At 44.2% G+C, this 18,115-nt stretch overlaps 1 protein-coding gene across 1 annotated transcript; it reads left to right on the top strand.

The window, feature by feature from the left end:
• Positions 1–1,336: 1,336 nt before the first annotated feature.
• Positions 1,337–17,364, top strand: lrch3 (leucine-rich repeats and calponin homology (CH) domain containing 3). The gene is given in 22 exon segments (XM_078105320.1): positions 1,337–3,410; positions 7,494–7,638; positions 7,916–8,042; positions 8,123–8,228; positions 8,309–8,445; positions 8,534–8,643; positions 8,838–8,931; positions 9,006–9,123; positions 9,236–9,387; positions 9,550–9,602; positions 9,711–9,756; positions 9,841–9,991; positions 10,192–10,214; positions 10,699–10,752; positions 12,080–12,148; positions 12,379–12,450; positions 12,747–12,777; positions 12,854–12,967; positions 13,130–13,212; positions 13,713–13,850; positions 14,920–14,997; positions 17,130–17,364. Coding segments are annotated over 22 exon segments (2,289 nt in total). The 5' UTR covers positions 1,337–3,157; the 3' UTR covers positions 17,265–17,364.
• Positions 17,365–18,115: the final 751 nt, after the last annotated feature.

Below are 18,115 nucleotides of genomic sequence, written 5' to 3'. Positions count from 1 at the left end.
TATTGGCCAAAATATGTCAAACATACAAGGAATTTGTCTTGGCGGTTAGTGCGCGACAGTAGACAGACAAGACAACAGTGCACAGGTAATAAAATAAAGTGGAATGAAATGCTAATGCAATGGGTTAGTAAGAATAAGGCTAAGGCTATGGGTTAGTAAAAAAACAAGGGAATAAAGTTAAACAAATTTTAAATATTAAAAAGTTAAAAAGAAAAGTATTAAGCATAAAGTGCACTAACAAACAAGTAACAGACAAGAGACAAAGTGACAAGTGACAAAGTGATGAATTGCAGTTAAAGTGGCATGTGCAGTGTGAGGGGGAGTGACCGGTGGAGTGTTATAGTCAGTCAGTGGGGGACCGGGCTCTGTTGATGAGCCCGACTGCCGACGGGAAGAAACTGTTCGTGTGGCGGGAGGTCGTAGTCCTGATGGACCTCAGCCTCCTGCCAGATGGAAGGGGCACAAACAGTTTATGTCCGGGGTGGGAGGGGTCGGCCGCGATCTTTTTAGCTCGCTTCAGAGACCTGGAAGCGAACAAGTCCTCCAGGGACGGCAGATTGCAGCCGATCACCCTCTCTGCAGAGCGGATGACACGCTGCAGCCTGCCCTTGTCCTTGGCTGTGGCTGCAGCGTACCAGACGGTGATGGAGGAGCAGAGGATGGACTCGATGATGGCCGTGTAGAAGTGGACCATCATCGCCTTTGGCAGTTCTCCCTGTACACCAACAGCTGCACCTCCAGTCACCAGTCCGTCAAGCTCCTGAAGTTTGCGGATGACACCACCCTCATTGGACTGATCTCTGGTGGGGACGAGTCCGCCTACAGGTGGAGTCTGACCATCTGGTGTCGTGGTGCAGCCAGAACAACCTGGAGCTCAACGCTCTAAAGACAGTGGAGATGGTTGTGGATTTCCGGCGGAACAGAGCCCCAACCTCCCCCGTCACCCTGTGTGACTCCCCCGTCACTATTGTGGATTCCTTCCGTTTCCTGGGCTCCATCATCACCCAGGACCTCAAGTGGGAGCTGAGCATCAGCTCCATCACCAAGAAGCTCAGCAGAGGTTGTTCTTCCTGAGGCAGCTGAAGAAATTCAACCTGCCAAAGACGACGATGGTCCACTTCTACACGGCCATCATGGAGTCCGTCCTCTGCTCCTCCATCAGCGTCTGGTACGCTGCAGCCACAGCCAAGGACAAGGGCGGGCTGCAGCGTGTCCTCCGCTCTGCAGAGAGGGTGATCGGCTGCAATCTGCCGTCCCTGCAGGACTTGTTCGCTTCCAGGTCTCTAAAGCAGCTAAAAAGATGGTAGCCGACCCCTCCCACCCCGGACAAAACCTGTTTGTGCCCCTTCCATCTGGCAGGAGGCTGAGGTCCATCAGGACTAAGACCTCCCGCCACACCAACAGTTTCTTCCCGTCAGCAGTCGGGCTCATCAACAGAGCCGGTCCCCCACTGCCTGACTGTGACATCCCACCGGTCACTCCCCCTCACACTGCACATGTCACTTTAACTGTCACATGTCACTCGTCACGTTGTCACTTGTTCGCTAGTGCACTTTATTTTTTAATATTTTTTAACCTTTTAAATATTTTTAATTTTTAACTTTATTCTCTTGTTTTATACTAACCCATAGCCTTATTCTACTAACCCATTGCATTAGCATTTCATTTTACTTTATTTTATTACTTGTGCACTGCTGTCTTGTTGTCTATTGTCACGCTGTCTACTGTCGCGCACCAACCGCCAAGACAAATTCATTGTATGTTTGACATATTTTGGCAATAAATGTTTCCTGATTCCTGATAATGTTTTAATATAATAATTTACTTTACATGATGATGTATAAAAGAACTACTGTAATAATTACTAATAATATGGAATGCTTAAATGTACTATCAGAGTGCAGTAGTACAACAATATTGTCCGTACTTTCGTTGGGTAATATTGTAAGTTCAATATTACAATACAAATGTATGACCTGTTGTACTGCCAGTACATCGTACACAAAGTAGTATTGTTTATACATTATTTGTAAAGGTACACAGAGTGTATAATTGTACTCATTTATGGTGAGTAATACTGTATTACAATACTACAGTATGTCTTACAGTACAAAGACTGAATGTACAACAACACAATATTATGTTAGTCATCTTCTCAGCCGCTTATGAACAGAGGCTCACAGAGAGGCTGGAGTCAATCCCAGCTAACATCGGGCGAGAGACGGGCTACAATATTGTGTGTATTAGTTAATTAATAGTCTATAGTCTTTGCTGTCCTGCTCCTAAATGGTGGAAGGAGGTCTCTGAAGACATCAGGACCACAGAGAGCCTTCACATCTACAGACTAAAGACACACCTCTTCACACTCTACCTCCACTAACACACTAACTGCAGCACTTACATTGGACTTATAATGGTTCTTATCTACAGCAAGTTGTAACTTGGCTTATTTGAGGAAATCTCACTGTCTTGTTTCTTGTTCTTCTGAGTTTGTACCTTATGGTTGAAATGTTCTTATTGTAAGTCGCTTTGGATAAAAGCGTCAGATAAATTACATGTGATGTAATGTAATGTATGTTTTAATTATAATGTTAGAACTGTAGCACTGTGTGTACTTTGTGTGCTACTGTGCTGTCAGTAGTATAGTACACAAAGTATTGGTATTATGTTGAATGCAGTTGGTAAATGTACTATATATAAAATTACTATCATATTATTGTACTACAGTATATCATAGTTCAATCAGTATAATTGTAATTTACTACAATACACGCAATATTGCTTCTGCAGTGTTGTATAATATTAATACAATACAAATATAATAATTAGCAAGTTATATTATATTATTTTATAAAATAATATAACATTATACAAGATTCAAGATATGTATGTATTGTCATGTGTACAGTTAACAAAGTTAGTCTGTACAAGCAGTATAATTGTAGTTTATGTACAACAACACGAGTTGTGTTAATTGCCATGTAGTACACGCAGTACTGCAGTAATGTAGTACAAGAACTATTGCTTCTGTTGTCCAGTCGGAGCGCCCTCCGCGCATGCGCCCCTTGACAGTTTAGACGTACTGCGCATGCTCCCCTCTGAAGTTTAGGGTGGGAGCTAGCTGTTAGCACTGAGAGCTAACCAGCCGGAGTGTGTAATGGCGGCATCAGTGTTGCTGGGCTCGATGGACAACGTCGGAGTCAACTTCGCGGTTGGAGGCGGCAGCAGCAGGAGTATTTTAGTCGGGATTGATCATAACGGGACGGTGGGTCCGGTGCCCTGGAACCGGGCCCTGGACCGAGCTCTGGACGAAGCCTCGGCCACCGGGAGCCTGAACCTCAGCAGCCGGAAGCTGAAGGAGTTTCCCCGCATCGCCGTCCACCACGACCTGACGGACACCACCAGGGCCGGTGAGTGAGTCCCGGGGAATGGCGACCAGAGTTAGAGGCCTGGGGAGCGGGGACCGGCCCTAGAGGACCGGGATGGGTTAACGCTACGTTAGGTATTTAGTGTCAGTTTAATGGACTCCAGGGCCGAGAGGAGGCACACTGTAACTTTATGAGTAAAACGGTAACCACATTACTATGGTAGTAATAACGCCGGGCTAGTTTAGCTAGTGACGTTAGTTAGGTAGATGTAGCGGGGCCAAATAAAAACCGTGTTTAAACTGTATATTGCCCGTGTAATTGGTCCCTTGGCTGAATTGCGGGGGAGGGGGAGTATGTCGGGCCACCACTTGTTTCAGTACACCTGTGAGGTTTGTTGATGTTAGTGGATGTAGCCAGCTAGCATGCTAACAGCAGTTAGCCGTCTGAAGCGGGTTGTCCAATGAAAGTTACTACTCGGATCGGACAGACTGGACCTTCCGGTTTGGGGGTGCCGCGCTGTATTCTCTCCCCGAGTCTCACACGTCGGTGTGAAAAGGTGAACACAACTGGCGTTTTGTTTTCGTTTAATTGAGAGGTGGCTGATTGGACAAGGAGAGCCGCACCGCCCATCCGAGGCTGACGGCCGGCGTGACGACACAAAACAAGCCGAGCAAAGCAGCTTATTTCTGGACTGCCTCCCGCGCTGTCTGTCTTTCTGAGTCTCCGCCTTTGGCTCTCTCTGTCTGTCTCTCTGCTCCGTCTCCCTGCCTGTCTCCTTCTCTGTCTCTCTGCCCGTTCTGGTCAGTTTAGATTGAATACCAATGAACAGTTTGTGACTCTGCGTCTTTGTTATTCTTTCTTTAGGTAAAACTTGAGGCAGAAGAACCGATCATGCGTCTTATCATAGATCAATACTGGGGATTGACAGCTCGTTGACAGAGTGCTCTGCTCTGATTGGTTGGCTTCTTAAGAGGAGGAGGAGCTTGATCATTTGGCAGCTCTTTAGTCTGTTCTATTGTCTGACAATTGGTCCGCAGCAGCTATTCCACGTTTTGCTGTGAGACTGGGTTGCCTACGCTCCCACTGACTCCCACTGACTCCGTGATGGTTTGGTTCTGTCCCACTATCACAGCTCCAAGGGTTTGAGGCTCTGGCGGACTTTTCGAGCCCTTTATGAACCCTTGCTGCATTGGATGCTGATCCTAGGGAATTTCCCACACGACATTTAAAACAATAAGGTTTAGGGCTGTCCATAGGTTAAAAAAATAACTTTTTTAAATGTATTAATCTTGATTAATGGTGATTAATCAATGTTGTTGTTTTTAATGAATGTTTGTTTTTCTTCTAAGAAAGAGTAATCACTTTAGAAAGCGTCTATTTTAGACACTTGTTTTTTGTTAATGTTATTTTAGAGCAAGGAGATAAAGTCTGTCTTGTGAGAAGCTGACTGGCAGATCCAGAGGCACCTTGAGACGAGGTGTTGGACATGTGCAGAGGGTGGTAGTTAATACAGGAAAGGTCCTTTGTCCTCCAAGTCTCCGTACGAGTCAAAGCTGGCCCTTCAACCACTGTACTAACTAGCTGTCTAGTTAGCCTACAGCGGATACAATAGTAATCTAGCAGAGAAACCATTCTAAGGATATACTCTGCCTGAATCCAGTTAATCCAGTTAAATGAAACCCAGTCTGAAGTCCAAAAGCACTAAATGTACCATGTGGGTAGGATTCAAAGCACTCAGAAAACCAACACTAATCCACATTGAGCCGGCGAGACCTGCAGTCCTATTTAAAATGTTTTATAGTGCTTTGGTTTATTTCTGCTTGAAGGAAGTAAAAGAAGAATGAAGACCTATTAAGGCCGCTGGTCTCACAGAGACCTGATGCCTTTCATTCATTTTTTGATCAACCCTTGACGATAACCCTATTAAGTCTTAGGAGGCCGGTCTGAAGGCTTTGAAAAGTCTTTTGATGCCACTGCTCTTCATCAGATGCATTTACAGCAATGACAATATAGTTTAGCTTAGAAATATTAATCTGCACCCTCTAAAACAAAAGCAAACCAACGTAACGTTAGATCAGCAGCTCGTAGTTATCTTAACAGTAGGGATGGGTATCGCTTTTCTTTTTTCCAGATACCGGTGCTAATCGCTAAAGCAACAATTGACGACAAAAAAGAGGACTTTTCTTATTCAAATTGAACAATGTGTTAACTTTTAAACAGTACTCTAAATATGGCTTCAAACCACATCTTTTTAAGTTTTTAACTTCAAACTATGTTTACAGTATAATTACAGTGTATATATTAGTTTGTTGGAATTAGGGGAATATTATTCATTTCATCTTAGACGTATGCTCATTATGCTGTAACTAAAGATATATAACATGAATGTTTGCAGCATATTGTTTATCTACCGTGTGACACAATTTATTACGCTTTGCTGCGCAAAATAAAGACAAAACATCTCAACAATCTGTCATGTGCGTGAGGAAATGAAGCCACGTGTCTGCAGCTCCATGACAAAAACACTGAAGGAACACTGCTACACCCTCAGTTTAATGCTTTTTGGGGGGCGCTCTGTGTCCTCTGTGGCCTCGTGTCTCCATCGGGGCAGAATTGCCGTCTGCCGCGAAAAAACTCCTAGAGACAACGAAGGGGAAACGCGGACTTAAATAAATGTCAATGGAAAGCAGATGCTAGCTGGTTACTGTAGCTACACAACTCGTAGGTTGTGTCATCGGTCGTGTCATCGGTCGTGTCATCAGTCGTGTCATCGGTCGTGTCATCGGTCGTGTCATCGGTCGTGTCATCGGTCGTGTCATCAGTCGTGTCATCGGTCGTGTCATCGGTCGTGTCATCAGTCGTGTCATCGGCCGTGTAAACAGCGTTTTTCAATGGGCTCAGCCACACAAAAGTCCGGCTATAGCTTAATCATTTTAATTTAGGCACGTTTCCCTTTGACAATGAAGATGAGCTGTAACATTAAACAATATAGGTAACAATTTAGAAGATTTGAACCTAAATTAAACCGATATAAATGATGCTAATGATGGCTTGCTTGCTAGGTACAACGCTGACTGGTTTTGCTTCTGCATGTTTTCACACGCACTCACGCCACACATCCAATTTCTCACGCTGAAGAAAAATCTGACTTTGTTCCGAGCCGCGTCGGTTCCTCCTCTGGCTCCCCGACGGTAGCCCCCCCGTAGCGTAGCGCCCCCCCGTTGACCTTATGGTCACCCGACAAAATCTCACTTAAAGGCTTTTTGAAAAGTTGGCCGCTCCGGTACCGTCACGCATGAACAATGCTAGCTAGCTAACGTGACTTGGTAAAATACAACCGGTATAATAGACGCGCGTCCCGGACAAGTCTTCATGTCGAGCCCTGAAGAGTCGAGGTTCACGGCGTTCCTCCTCACGGCACCATCACGATGCTGCACGGCTCCTTAAGGCTGAACGCAGTTTGGCTAACAAGGCACCGGCTGTTAATCTAAAGCGTCCACGTGTGACATGAAATGACTCGTCTGAGATGGAAATACTTTCTTCTCCTCCCCTTTTCTTTGTTTTCGTCCTTTTGCACCAGAGATTTGGACCTTCTCATTTAGCTTGACGTTAGCTTGATCTGAGTGTGCTCATTGCCCCCCAACACTTATGAAATTGATTTTCAACATATCGCCGGGGCGCCATGTTCATTTGTTTGAATGAAGGTTTTATTTCATTTTATTTCGTTAATCAATGTTGTTGAGGGAAAGACGTATGCTTAGAGGACACGCTCGCCTATAGGAAGGACCCTGACTGACTGTGTGAATACAAAGAACTACAACAGCTCCATGCACTGCTTTCATTAGGAGGAGGAGGCAGTTCATTTACTTATTTTCTTGTAGGTAAGATGTTGTTAAATATGTTTAACTTTAGTTATGTCTCGTTGTATACATTTGTCCTGTTATTGGCGTCCCTAATGCGCAACCAGATATTCAAATATATTCATGTTGTTTTTTTAAGCGAATATTCAATCATTTTGACAGCCCTAGTAACCATGGAGACTAAACTGAACATTCAGTTTGCTCTGCACCATAGTGTTTGTTACATGTTGTGTAATATAATGCGTGTGTGTTTGTTTATGTCCAGACTTGTCTCGTAACCGCCTCTCGGAGCTTCCTCTGGACGTTTGTCTCTTTGTGTCTCTGGAGAGTCTGAATCTTTACCAGAACTGTGTGAGGTCTCTACCGGACAGTCTGCTCAACCTGCAGGCCCTCACCTACCTGAACCTCAGGTAACACACACACACACACACACACGAGCAATCTGAGACAACTGCTTATCATCAGACAGGATTGAGGGACGGAGGCTGAGCTTACCGTTCCTGGTTTGCCGTGTCCTTGATCCCTTTACTTGCCTCCTTTCCTCATAACTTATTCCCGCCCACAGTATACATATCAGTGTTCCCTCTATCATTACACAGGGGGCCGAGCGCCACAGACGTCTTTAAGCAATAATAAAACCAGTTCATATTTATTTTCACCCCCTCCCCCTTTGTGTCTGTCCTCCAGTCGGAACCAGCTGTCTGTCCTCCCTGTGGTTGTCTGCAGTCTTCCTCTGAAGGTTTTGATTGCCTGCAACAACAAGCTGGTTTCTCTTCCAGAAGAAGTGGGCCAGCTGAGACAGCTGACAGAGCTGGTGGGTTTGATCATGTGAGTCTTGATCTCATTGATCTGTGATTGGATCATTTATTGATGTGTGTGGACCTCCTCCTGCAGGACGTGAGCTGTAACGAGATCCGGACTCTACCATGTCAGGTGGGTCAGCTGGAGGCTCTGCGAGACCTGAACATCAGGAGGAACCACCTGGTCCGGCTGCCTCCAGGTACACACACAGTACATGGGTGTATGTATATGTGTGTACTAGGATCACAGTAATATAAATACCTGTGTACTTGTGTTTAGAGCTGGCAGACCTCCCTCTAATTCGTCTGGACTTCTCCTGTAACAAAGTGACCACCATCCCTGTCTGTTACCGACAGCTAACGCAGCTACAGACCATCGTCCTCGACAACAACCCTCTGCAGACCCCACCTGCACAGGTACGCACCAGAGGTGACATCATTCGGGTCCAACCAGAGCCGTCGGTTTGACTTTCATGAGAAAAGTTTTGCTTCTGTGTTTTTGTAGATTTGTATTAAAGGAAAGGTCCACATATTTAAGTATCTGAACCTGGAGGCCAGTAAGACGACCCCCGACCTTCCAGACTTCGACAGACGCCCTTTGACCTTCAGTTCCTGGCAAGTTCATTATTTGCTGCGTTTCTGTTAGAAACGGTTGTAAACTGAATGTTTTTTAATCTTTTCCATCTGGGAAGACTAGAAAAGGCGTCACCTCCAGAATAAAAGCCCAGTCTGCCACTGACTTTAACCTTCAGAATAAAAGCCCAGTGGTCTGTGGTCGTGCTGTCTGACTAAAGGTCTGTGTGATTCAGTGCTGATGAGGTTTACCCCGGCCGATCATACGGAGCTCTGGACTCTGGCTTCAACAGTGTTGACAGCGGAGACAAGAGGTGGTCAGGGAACGAGGTCAGACACACACTCCACCTGTCCTGTCCTCTGCTTCCTTTCTGTGTGTGAGCTCACTTGCTGTCTCTGTCCAGCCCACAGAGGAGCTTTCAGAGCTGCCACTCAGAGTGGCTGAGATCAGCAGAGACCAGAGACACAGAGGAGGAGGAGGAGGAGGAGGAGGAGGACCTCCTGTGCTGGCTAACGGCAAACGTGAGTTTCAAAAAAGATGATCATCTATAAAAATTACATTATTCAAAGACAGTTAGAAGGATTTTTTAAAACAGATTCTGTCTGTTTGTCTTGATCTCTCTGTCTTCTCCAGATGTGGAGTCGGAGCAGATAGACTTCATAGACAGCTGTGTGGGGGAGGAAGAGGAGGAGGAGGAGGGGAGGAGTCGAGGAGTAAGCAGCAGAGACAGCGTCAGCCTGAGCTCTCAGTTCATGGCCTACATCGAGAGACGCATCACCAGAGAGGTAGGAGCTCACGCAGCTTCCCAAAGGTTGAGTTCTTCTCGTCAGTGATTCTCTGCAGTCAAAGACATTCATAGATTCTCTGCCAGAGAAACACGAGTCGCTGAACATTTCCACACGCCTCTTTCTTCATAAAGCTCTGTGACTTCCTTCCTGTGTGTTCAGGGTTCTCCTGTGAAAACCAACTCGAGGACCGAAGACGGGAGGAGACACAACAGGTGTGTGGTTTATAAAATAATTGCTGACACATGCTGTCTGTCAACCAACTCTGATTTGTCTCCCATTGCATCGGTCTGTCCCTCCGTCCCTGTCTGCCTGTCCTGCAGGGGTGTGGTTGACGGTGTCACAGCGCCTCCTAGTGCCCAGAGCCAGGTAACACCTCAAATCACATGTTTTTCTGACCATCAACTACAAATCTCAGCTGCTCATGTCTGTCTGCCTGTCTGCCCCCCTCAGAGAGGAGGGGGTGCTGCTCCAGTGGGGGTGGAGAGGATGAGGAGGGAGGCTCAGCACGCTGCTCTGAGGTACGACGAGGAGAGACACAAGAGCAGATCTCAGCAAAGAGACTCTGAGGTACGCCGGACTTCCTCTTATTGATCATCTAGCCGTATGCCTGATGCATGAGAATATATTTAATCCTGTTTGTCGGTTAGTGTGTTATTCTATTTATTTGGACGCAGGACATTGCAGCATATTTCATTGTACAGAGTAACTGTAGACAAGAGAATAAATGAATCTAGAAATCACTGCGGTACTTCTGACGTCATGAAGTTTCACTCACTCTGCTTTCGGTTTCTCAGCATAAAGCAGCTCAAAGTCCAGACTGTGAGGTGAGACAACAGACACAACAACAGACACCACACACCACCACAACACAACAAGCGACACCACAACCCAACAACAGACACGCAACAAACCCGTACATGATGGAATTGAATCAAAAGAAGCTGCTCTTTACCTAAAGACGTTGTGTGTCTGCTCACACACTCCTGACTCGGACACGAGAGTAAAGTATTCCTTAAAGCAAACCTGTAACAATGACCAGTCACAGCATCTCAAATGATGGCACATTTTCTGTTATCACTCCACCTTGACAATAAAAAGGTGACATCATCTCGTCGTCGTCGTCATCACCAGCTCACCATGTCAATGTAAAAAGATACAAAATATCAACTTTAGCTCTCGTTAAAACAGCTTTTATTCTCATCTGTCAGAATCAGATTTGTTGTTTTAAATTAATGTTTAGCGCGGCCCTCCACCCCCACACAGGGTTACCCTCACCTCATGTCTGTCTGTCTGTCCATGTGTGTTCAGAATGTCTACCCCTCCAGACGCTCCACCCACACAGATGACTCCGCCCTCTTTGTGGTAAGAATTTGGCCCTTCCCCCAAAAATGTACAAATAACAAGATAATTAAAACAATATAAAATAGACTACAGTACATAGAAAAGATAAGTAGGGCTAAAGTACAAACAGGAATTGGAAGTAGCGCTAATACAATAACAGGAAGGTAGGACTAAGGTACAAACAAGAAGCAGAGGTAGCAGTAGGGTACAAACAGGAAGTAGTGGTAGGGCCAACGTACAAACCGGAAGTAAAAGTAGGACTACGGTACAAACAGGAAGTGGAGGTAGGACTAAGGGGCCAACAGGAAGTAAAAGTAGGACTAACGTACAAACAGGAATTAGAAGTAGAGCTAATACAATAACAGGAAGGTAGAACTAAGTTACAAACAGGAAGTAAAAGTAGGACCAATGTACAAACCGGAAGTAAAAGTAGGACTAACGTACAAACAGGAATTAGAAGTAGAGCTAATACAATAACAGGAAGGTAGAACTAAGGTACAAACAAGAAGCAGAAGTAGCAGTAGTGTACAAACAGGAAGTAGTGGTAGGACTAAGGGGCCAACAGGAAGTAAAAGTAGGACTAACATACAAACAGGAAGTAAAAGTAGGACTAACATACAAACAGGAAGTAGAGGTAGGACTGAGGGGCCAACAGGAAGTAAAAGTAGGACTAACATACAAACAGGAAGTAAAAGTAGGACTAACATACAAACAGGAAGTAGAGGTAGGACTGAGGGGCCAACAGAAAGTAAAAGTAGGACTAACATACAAACAGGAAGTAAAAGTAGGACAATGGTGAAAACAGGAAGTAAAAGTAGGACTAACATACAAACAGGAAGTAGTTAGGGCTAACATACAAACAGGAAGTAGAGGTCTTTTTTTCCAACCTAGAGACCTCTCGATTCACACAAGGGATCAGGTAGACGAAGGGTCAGAGGTCATGGAGGCTGATCATGACTCTACATCAGTCTGAGTCATTTTGATCAGCGTGTTTCCCCCTCCTGTCAATCACTCCTCGCCACCTATCTGTCCACCTGTCTGTGTGTCTCATTGTCTGTCCACCTGTCTGTGGCGATCTAATCAATATTTTGAAATCTAGAACATAAGAACCTTTTCGATGTTAAAAATAGCAATTAGCTGCTATGGTAAATAAAATGTAGAGAACTTTGGTGGAACTGTGATTTGAAAACTAAATATTCTTCTTCTTCTTCTGTCAATCCTTGTTTTATTCTTCCCCTTCAATTTTGATTTACTTCATTTGTGTTTGTTTATGTTTGTCTCTCTTCACTTTAGTTTGTTCCTCCTACTTTATCTCTGCCCCTGTCCGTCTGCCTGTCTTGTGTCTCAGTGTCTCCTGGTGTTTGAGACAGACTTTTACACAAACACTATAAAGAGATGTCCTTGTTCACGCAGACAGGTTTGTCTCTTTACTCTTTACTAAAGCTGAATGGAAAAGACGATGTAGAGTTGATTACTAAATAAAATAAGGAGAGTTATATGAGAGTTATATGACCGATCAGATATTTATCATCTCTGTCCTCGTGACCTGCAGCGCCGAGACGTGAGGACACCTCCAGCTTTCATTGCTGCCACCCTCTATTTTCCTGTCTCTCTGTCCGCCTCTCGGCCTGTCTGTTTCTCCGTCAGTCTCTGACTCAAGTGTCTGTTGACGTTTCTCATTCTCTAGCGTCCAATAGCTCCGCCTGTGGTTTGCTGCAAGTACTGAAACCTGCATACTTTCCGTCTGTCTGACTGCCTGACTACCTGTCTGCCTCTCTGCCTGTCTCTCTGACTATGTCTGGCTTAAACATTGCCTCTGCCATTTTTCTAAATATTCATGAATCATTATTAAATCTCATGTTGGTCCGTCTCTCAATTCCGTCTGACTTCCTGTCTGAGGCTCGTTGGTTCCTAGTTAGGAGGAGCTTTAGCTGCTTGAGGGGTCCGAGTGACGATGATGAAGATTAACAGCCTCTACAGTACTCCATTAAATATGCTGTGTTGTGTCTCTGCAGGGGGAGGACAGAGCTGCTCTGTCTCCTACAGGTAACGATGAAACAGAAACCACTCCTATTTCACCCAATGACTTCCATTTATTCATCCATTGCATCGCTTCTTCCAGCCAATCCGTCGCCTTCGTACCCCAGCTTAGGCAGCGTGGCCTCCTGTCGGACAGCTGGTCTAAGACCAGAGAGCTTCCTGTTTCGGCTCGGACAGAAACAGGAGAAGAGGAAAGGTGAGGCGTTCAGGTGCAGCAAGGAAGGGGAAGTGGTTTGTTAGCTGTGACATCACTAAGGAAGTGTGTATCAAGTACTGGATCTATCTGGTTTAACGTTTATCTGAGTCCATGGAGGAGCCTCGGCTTCAGCATCTGACTCCTGCTAACTCCTTACCTCAGGTGATGCTGCTCAGATGCAGGAAGAGGCTTCTGCTGCTCCTCTGGTTGGAGAAGATGCTGAGCTGGTGGAGCAGCTGAGGAAGGTCTGTACCTCTGTCTGCTCCTCTGAGCCAAAGAGAAAACAGTTTCTTCCTGTCACGGCCAGTGTCGCTGGTTTCCTCTTTGTACATAAATGAATCATATTTTATTATGCTTTTATTGCCATCCCACCGGTCACTTTCTCTCACACTGCACACGTCACTTGCTGGTGCACTTTATTTTTAAACTAACCCATAGCCTTATATTACTAACCCATAGCATTATATTTTATTTGATTCCTCGTGCACTGCTGTCTTGTCCATTGTCGTTGTGTCTGCTGTTACGCACCAACCGCCAAGTCAAATTCCTTGTATGTCTGACATATTATGGAAATGTTTCCTGATTCCTGAACTATGTAGTCACAATAAGATCATTAGAGTCGTTGTGCTGAGACCATAACAAGTAGTGTATAAATACATAGAGTACTCCAATTGCATAGTAGTACTAATAATCAATAACATACTGGATAAATACTCTTATTCTGTCTTTCTCTCTGTCCCTCCAGAATATCGAGGCTCGTCTAAAGGTGTCGTTGCCTAGCGACCTGGGAGCCGCTCTGACAGACGGGGTGGTGCTCTGTCACCTGGCCAATCACGTGAGACCCCGGTCCGTCCCCAGCATCCACGTCCCCTCTCCCGCTGTAGTAAGTATTACTATCATTGTTAGTATTGTTATTGTCATCATTCTAGAATAACCCGGTGCTGCTGTTAATTACTATAATAACAGTATAGTTACTATAATGTGTTAGTTACTATAACAACATGTTAGTTACTATAATAATATGTTAGTTACTATACTATGTTAGTTATTATAATATGTTAGTTACTATAACAACATGTTAGTTACTATACTATGTTCGTTATTATATGTTAGTTACTATACTATGTTAGTTATTATAATATGTTAGTTATTATAATATGTTAGTTACTATAATAACATGTCAACTTCTATAATAACATGTCCGTTACTATAATAACATGTCCGCTACTATAATATGTTAGTTACTATAATAACATGTCCGCTACTATAATATGTTAGTTACTATAATAATATGTTAGTTACTATAATAACATCTCAGTTACTATAATAACATGTCAGTTACTATAATAACATGTGCGTTACTATAATAATGTTAGTTACTATAAAAACATGTCCGTTACTATAATATGTTAGTTACTATAATAATATGTTAGTTACTATAATAACATGTCAGTTACTATAATAACATGTCCGCTACTATAATATGTTAGTTACTATAATAACATGTCCGTTACTATAATATGTTAGTTACTATAATAATATGTGCGTTACTATAAAAACATGTCAGTTACTATAATATGTTAGTTACTATAATAACATGTGCGTTACTATAATAATGTTAGTTACTATAAAAACATGTTAGTTACTATAATATGTTACTATAATAACATGTCAGTTACTATAATATTGTAGTTACTATAATATGTTAGTTACTATAATAACATCTCAGTTACTATAATATGTTAGTTACTATAATGTTAGTTACCATAATAACATGTTAGTTACTATAATCATGTTAGTTACTATAATAACATGTTAGTTACTATAATAATGTTAGTTACTATAATAATGTCAGTTACCATAATAACATGTTAGTTACTATAATAATGTTAGTTACTATAATAACATGTTAGTTACTATAATAACCCTGGTGCTGCGCCTTTGCTTCGCAGCCCAAACTCACAATGGCCAAATGTCGACGAAATGTAGAGAACTTCCTGGAGGCGTGTCGTAGAATCGGTGTTCCTCAGGTAACTCTCTCTCACATCATACAATCAATGAGATTATACCTCAGCTGTGATACTTGTTTTTTATTCGATCAGCAGAAACTTGATCTGATGTCAAGTTTAGTTCTCAGCACCGGATCATGTCTCACCTGGTACCATGTCACAGTGAATGATTGAATGGAAATTGAGTCACAGCAGCTGTTTAACTTCTCAATCGAATCCTTTTAAATTGATTACTTGGAATTAACCCACCGGTTGGGCGTGGCCTCGTTCCGGGATCTGTGTGAAATCATGATCTGCTCCTCTGCTTCTCCTGAACTAACAAACTTTCTTATTTCTCTGTCATTTTCCCGTCTTTCATGATTCGATTTATTTACTTTATTCCTTCCATTCGTCCAAACGTTTTGTCCCTCACCGCGTCCAACACACCTCGACCCCCCCTTCAGGCTTGTCTCTGCTCAGTAGGGGAGGTCCTGGAGGGGGAAGGCGCCAGCGTCTATGGGACGGTAGGCCTGTTGCTCTCTGTGGCCCCGCCCCCCACAAGCCGCTCCCCTCTGGTCCAGCTGGCTGGCTTCGCCCTTTTCTACCTGTCCGTTATGTCGGTGTTGTGCACCGTCTACTTACACCTGGTGCCATACTTTTGATTCTCAACCAACTTAATAACATGTCATGTGATACATGAAGTATCAACCAGTGAACAGGAAGTGACCATATATGGACTGAGGACAACGTAGCGATGCTGTATAGGTTATCTAGTAGAGACCTCTCAATCCGTGTGTAGCCCCGCCCTAAAGCATCCCCTGCTTTATGGTCTGTTTACTCTATATCAGGGGTGCCCACACTTTACCGGCTCGCAAGCTACTTTTTAACTAACCAAGTCATGGGGATCTGCCCCCTTCCCTCTGTGCCGGCTGACGGGGGGTTGTAGCGGTGACGCACTCCAGCGCATAACGAGTCCATGTGAATAAAACGAGCCTCTCATCTGCAGGAAGAAAGGTCATAAGCATCTCGCACATTCTTACCTTACTGGAGTCAGCCTGGGTCGCTTTGGAATGAAATTAAATGCGTCCGTCAGTAAACAAGGATCGCTAGTTAGCATTAGCATTAGTTTCGGTCATCTCTCACGCTAGACTGCGCATGCGTGAAGTGATGTCATTTTTTGTTTTAGCGATGGCACGCGATCGTCTGGTCGACCCAAGCTCTACATGCACCATAAGTCACTAAATGAACATCATGCTGTATTGAAGAAGACTTGACTCCACCTAAAGTCAGAAAGCCTCAATCCAGATCCGGTTGTTGGAAAGCTAAAGATTTTCTTTTTTAATGACCAGTAGTATCCATCACGCCTCTGAAAGCTTTACCTTGTACCAAGGTTCCCCTGTCTAGATGATCACAGTCACCAGCAGCTGTGACTTCTGTCAACCTCCATGAGAATCAGGGGTTCATTAAACCTCAGATGATCAACCTTTTCAATCCCCGAACCTGTTCCCCTTCTTGTTGAAGCTCCGCCCCCTCTGTGCCTTACGGTTGTGTGTGTGTGAGTGTGTTTACATTTACCGTTTTATTCTCTCGGTGAAGATATTTGTAGTTAAGTTTCTGGAGGACAAGTTAATAGAACTGAGGTCAGGTTCAAGAGTGGGAATTAAGTGAGGAGGAAGAATGAGGCTATGGGGTGATGAATAAGCTCTAATGAATAAATGAATTAAATATGAAGCACCTGGTGTGTTTGTCTCTGAACTTCAGAAGAAGCTTAAAGAACCCAGCGACTTGTTAATATGACCATACGGATCACATGATGAGTCACATGATCCTCGGTCTTATCGCATTTGATGAGTCGCGTCATCTGGCTCATCAAATGTGACAGTTGCTGTGTAGTAATAGATCATTTACAGCTGGTTAATGGGTGTGAAGTATGTTTATTTTAATTAATACAGTATATTATTTTTATTAGTAACGTATCCTATAGAACATAAATTATAAAACAAATTTTGTTCTGAGTCCCGTCGTTTCATATTGTTTTCTCCCACATCTCCCATTGCCATGGTTACTGTTGTTTTGCTCCTTGGTTTGAGTTTCCATTCGTTGACCCCCCCTCTCCGTTGTGTTTTTTTTGTCCCTCGCCGTGTTTTCTTCCTCTGTGGTGTTTGTCTCCGTAGACTCAGCTGTGTCTACCTCTTCACATTCTGGAGGGGGGGGGGCTCCCGCAGGTGGCTGGGACCGTGGGCGCCTTGCTGGACCTGGCCCCTCGCCGACACCCGATCTCCACGACAACGACACCCGCCGCCGTGTAGACGCCTGCCGCACACGCTCAATCTGCCTCCTGTGTTTTTAAAGGATCTGACGGAGAAACGGGTTCAACTTTAACTAAATGAGGACACGTTCTGTTCCTTACTCGCCGTGTTCTTTTGTCAGGACCACGACATCATCAGGACCGTTACAACCACAAACAACGACATCATCAGGACGTTACAACCACAAACACGACATCATCAGGACGTTACAACCACAAACAACGACATCATCAGGACGTTACAACCACAAACACGACATCATCAGGACGTTACAACCACAAACACGACATCATCAGGACGTTACAACCACAAACACGACATCATCAGGACGTTACGACCACAAACACGACATCATCAGGACGTTACAACCACAAACACGACATCATCAGGACGTTACAACCACAAACACGACATCATCAGGACGTTACAAACACAAACACGACATCATCAGGACGTTACAACCACAAACACGACATCATCAGGACGTTACGACCACAAACACGACATCATCAGGACCGTTACAACCACAAACACGACATCATCAGGACGTTACAAACACAAACACGACATCATCAGGACGTTACAACCACAAACACGACATCATCAGGACGTTACAACCACAAACACGACATCATCAGGACGTTACGACCACAAACACGACATCATCAGGACCGTTACGACCACAAACACGACATCATCAGGACGTTACAACCACAAACACGACATCATCAGGACGTTACAACCACAAACACGACATCATCAGGACGTTACAAACACAAACACGACATCATCAGGACGTTACAACCACAAACACGACATCATCAGGACGTTACGACCACAAACACGACATC

The sequence above is a fragment of the Gasterosteus aculeatus genome, chromosome 1, assembly GCF_964276395.1.
Source record: "Gasterosteus aculeatus chromosome 1, fGasAcu3.hap1.1, whole genome shotgun sequence".
NCBI classification, from domain to species: domain Eukaryota; kingdom Metazoa; phylum Chordata; class Actinopteri; order Perciformes; family Gasterosteidae; genus Gasterosteus; species Gasterosteus aculeatus.
The sequence above is the reverse complement of the archived record's forward strand: the minus strand, read 5'-3'. Positions and strand labels throughout refer to the sequence as shown.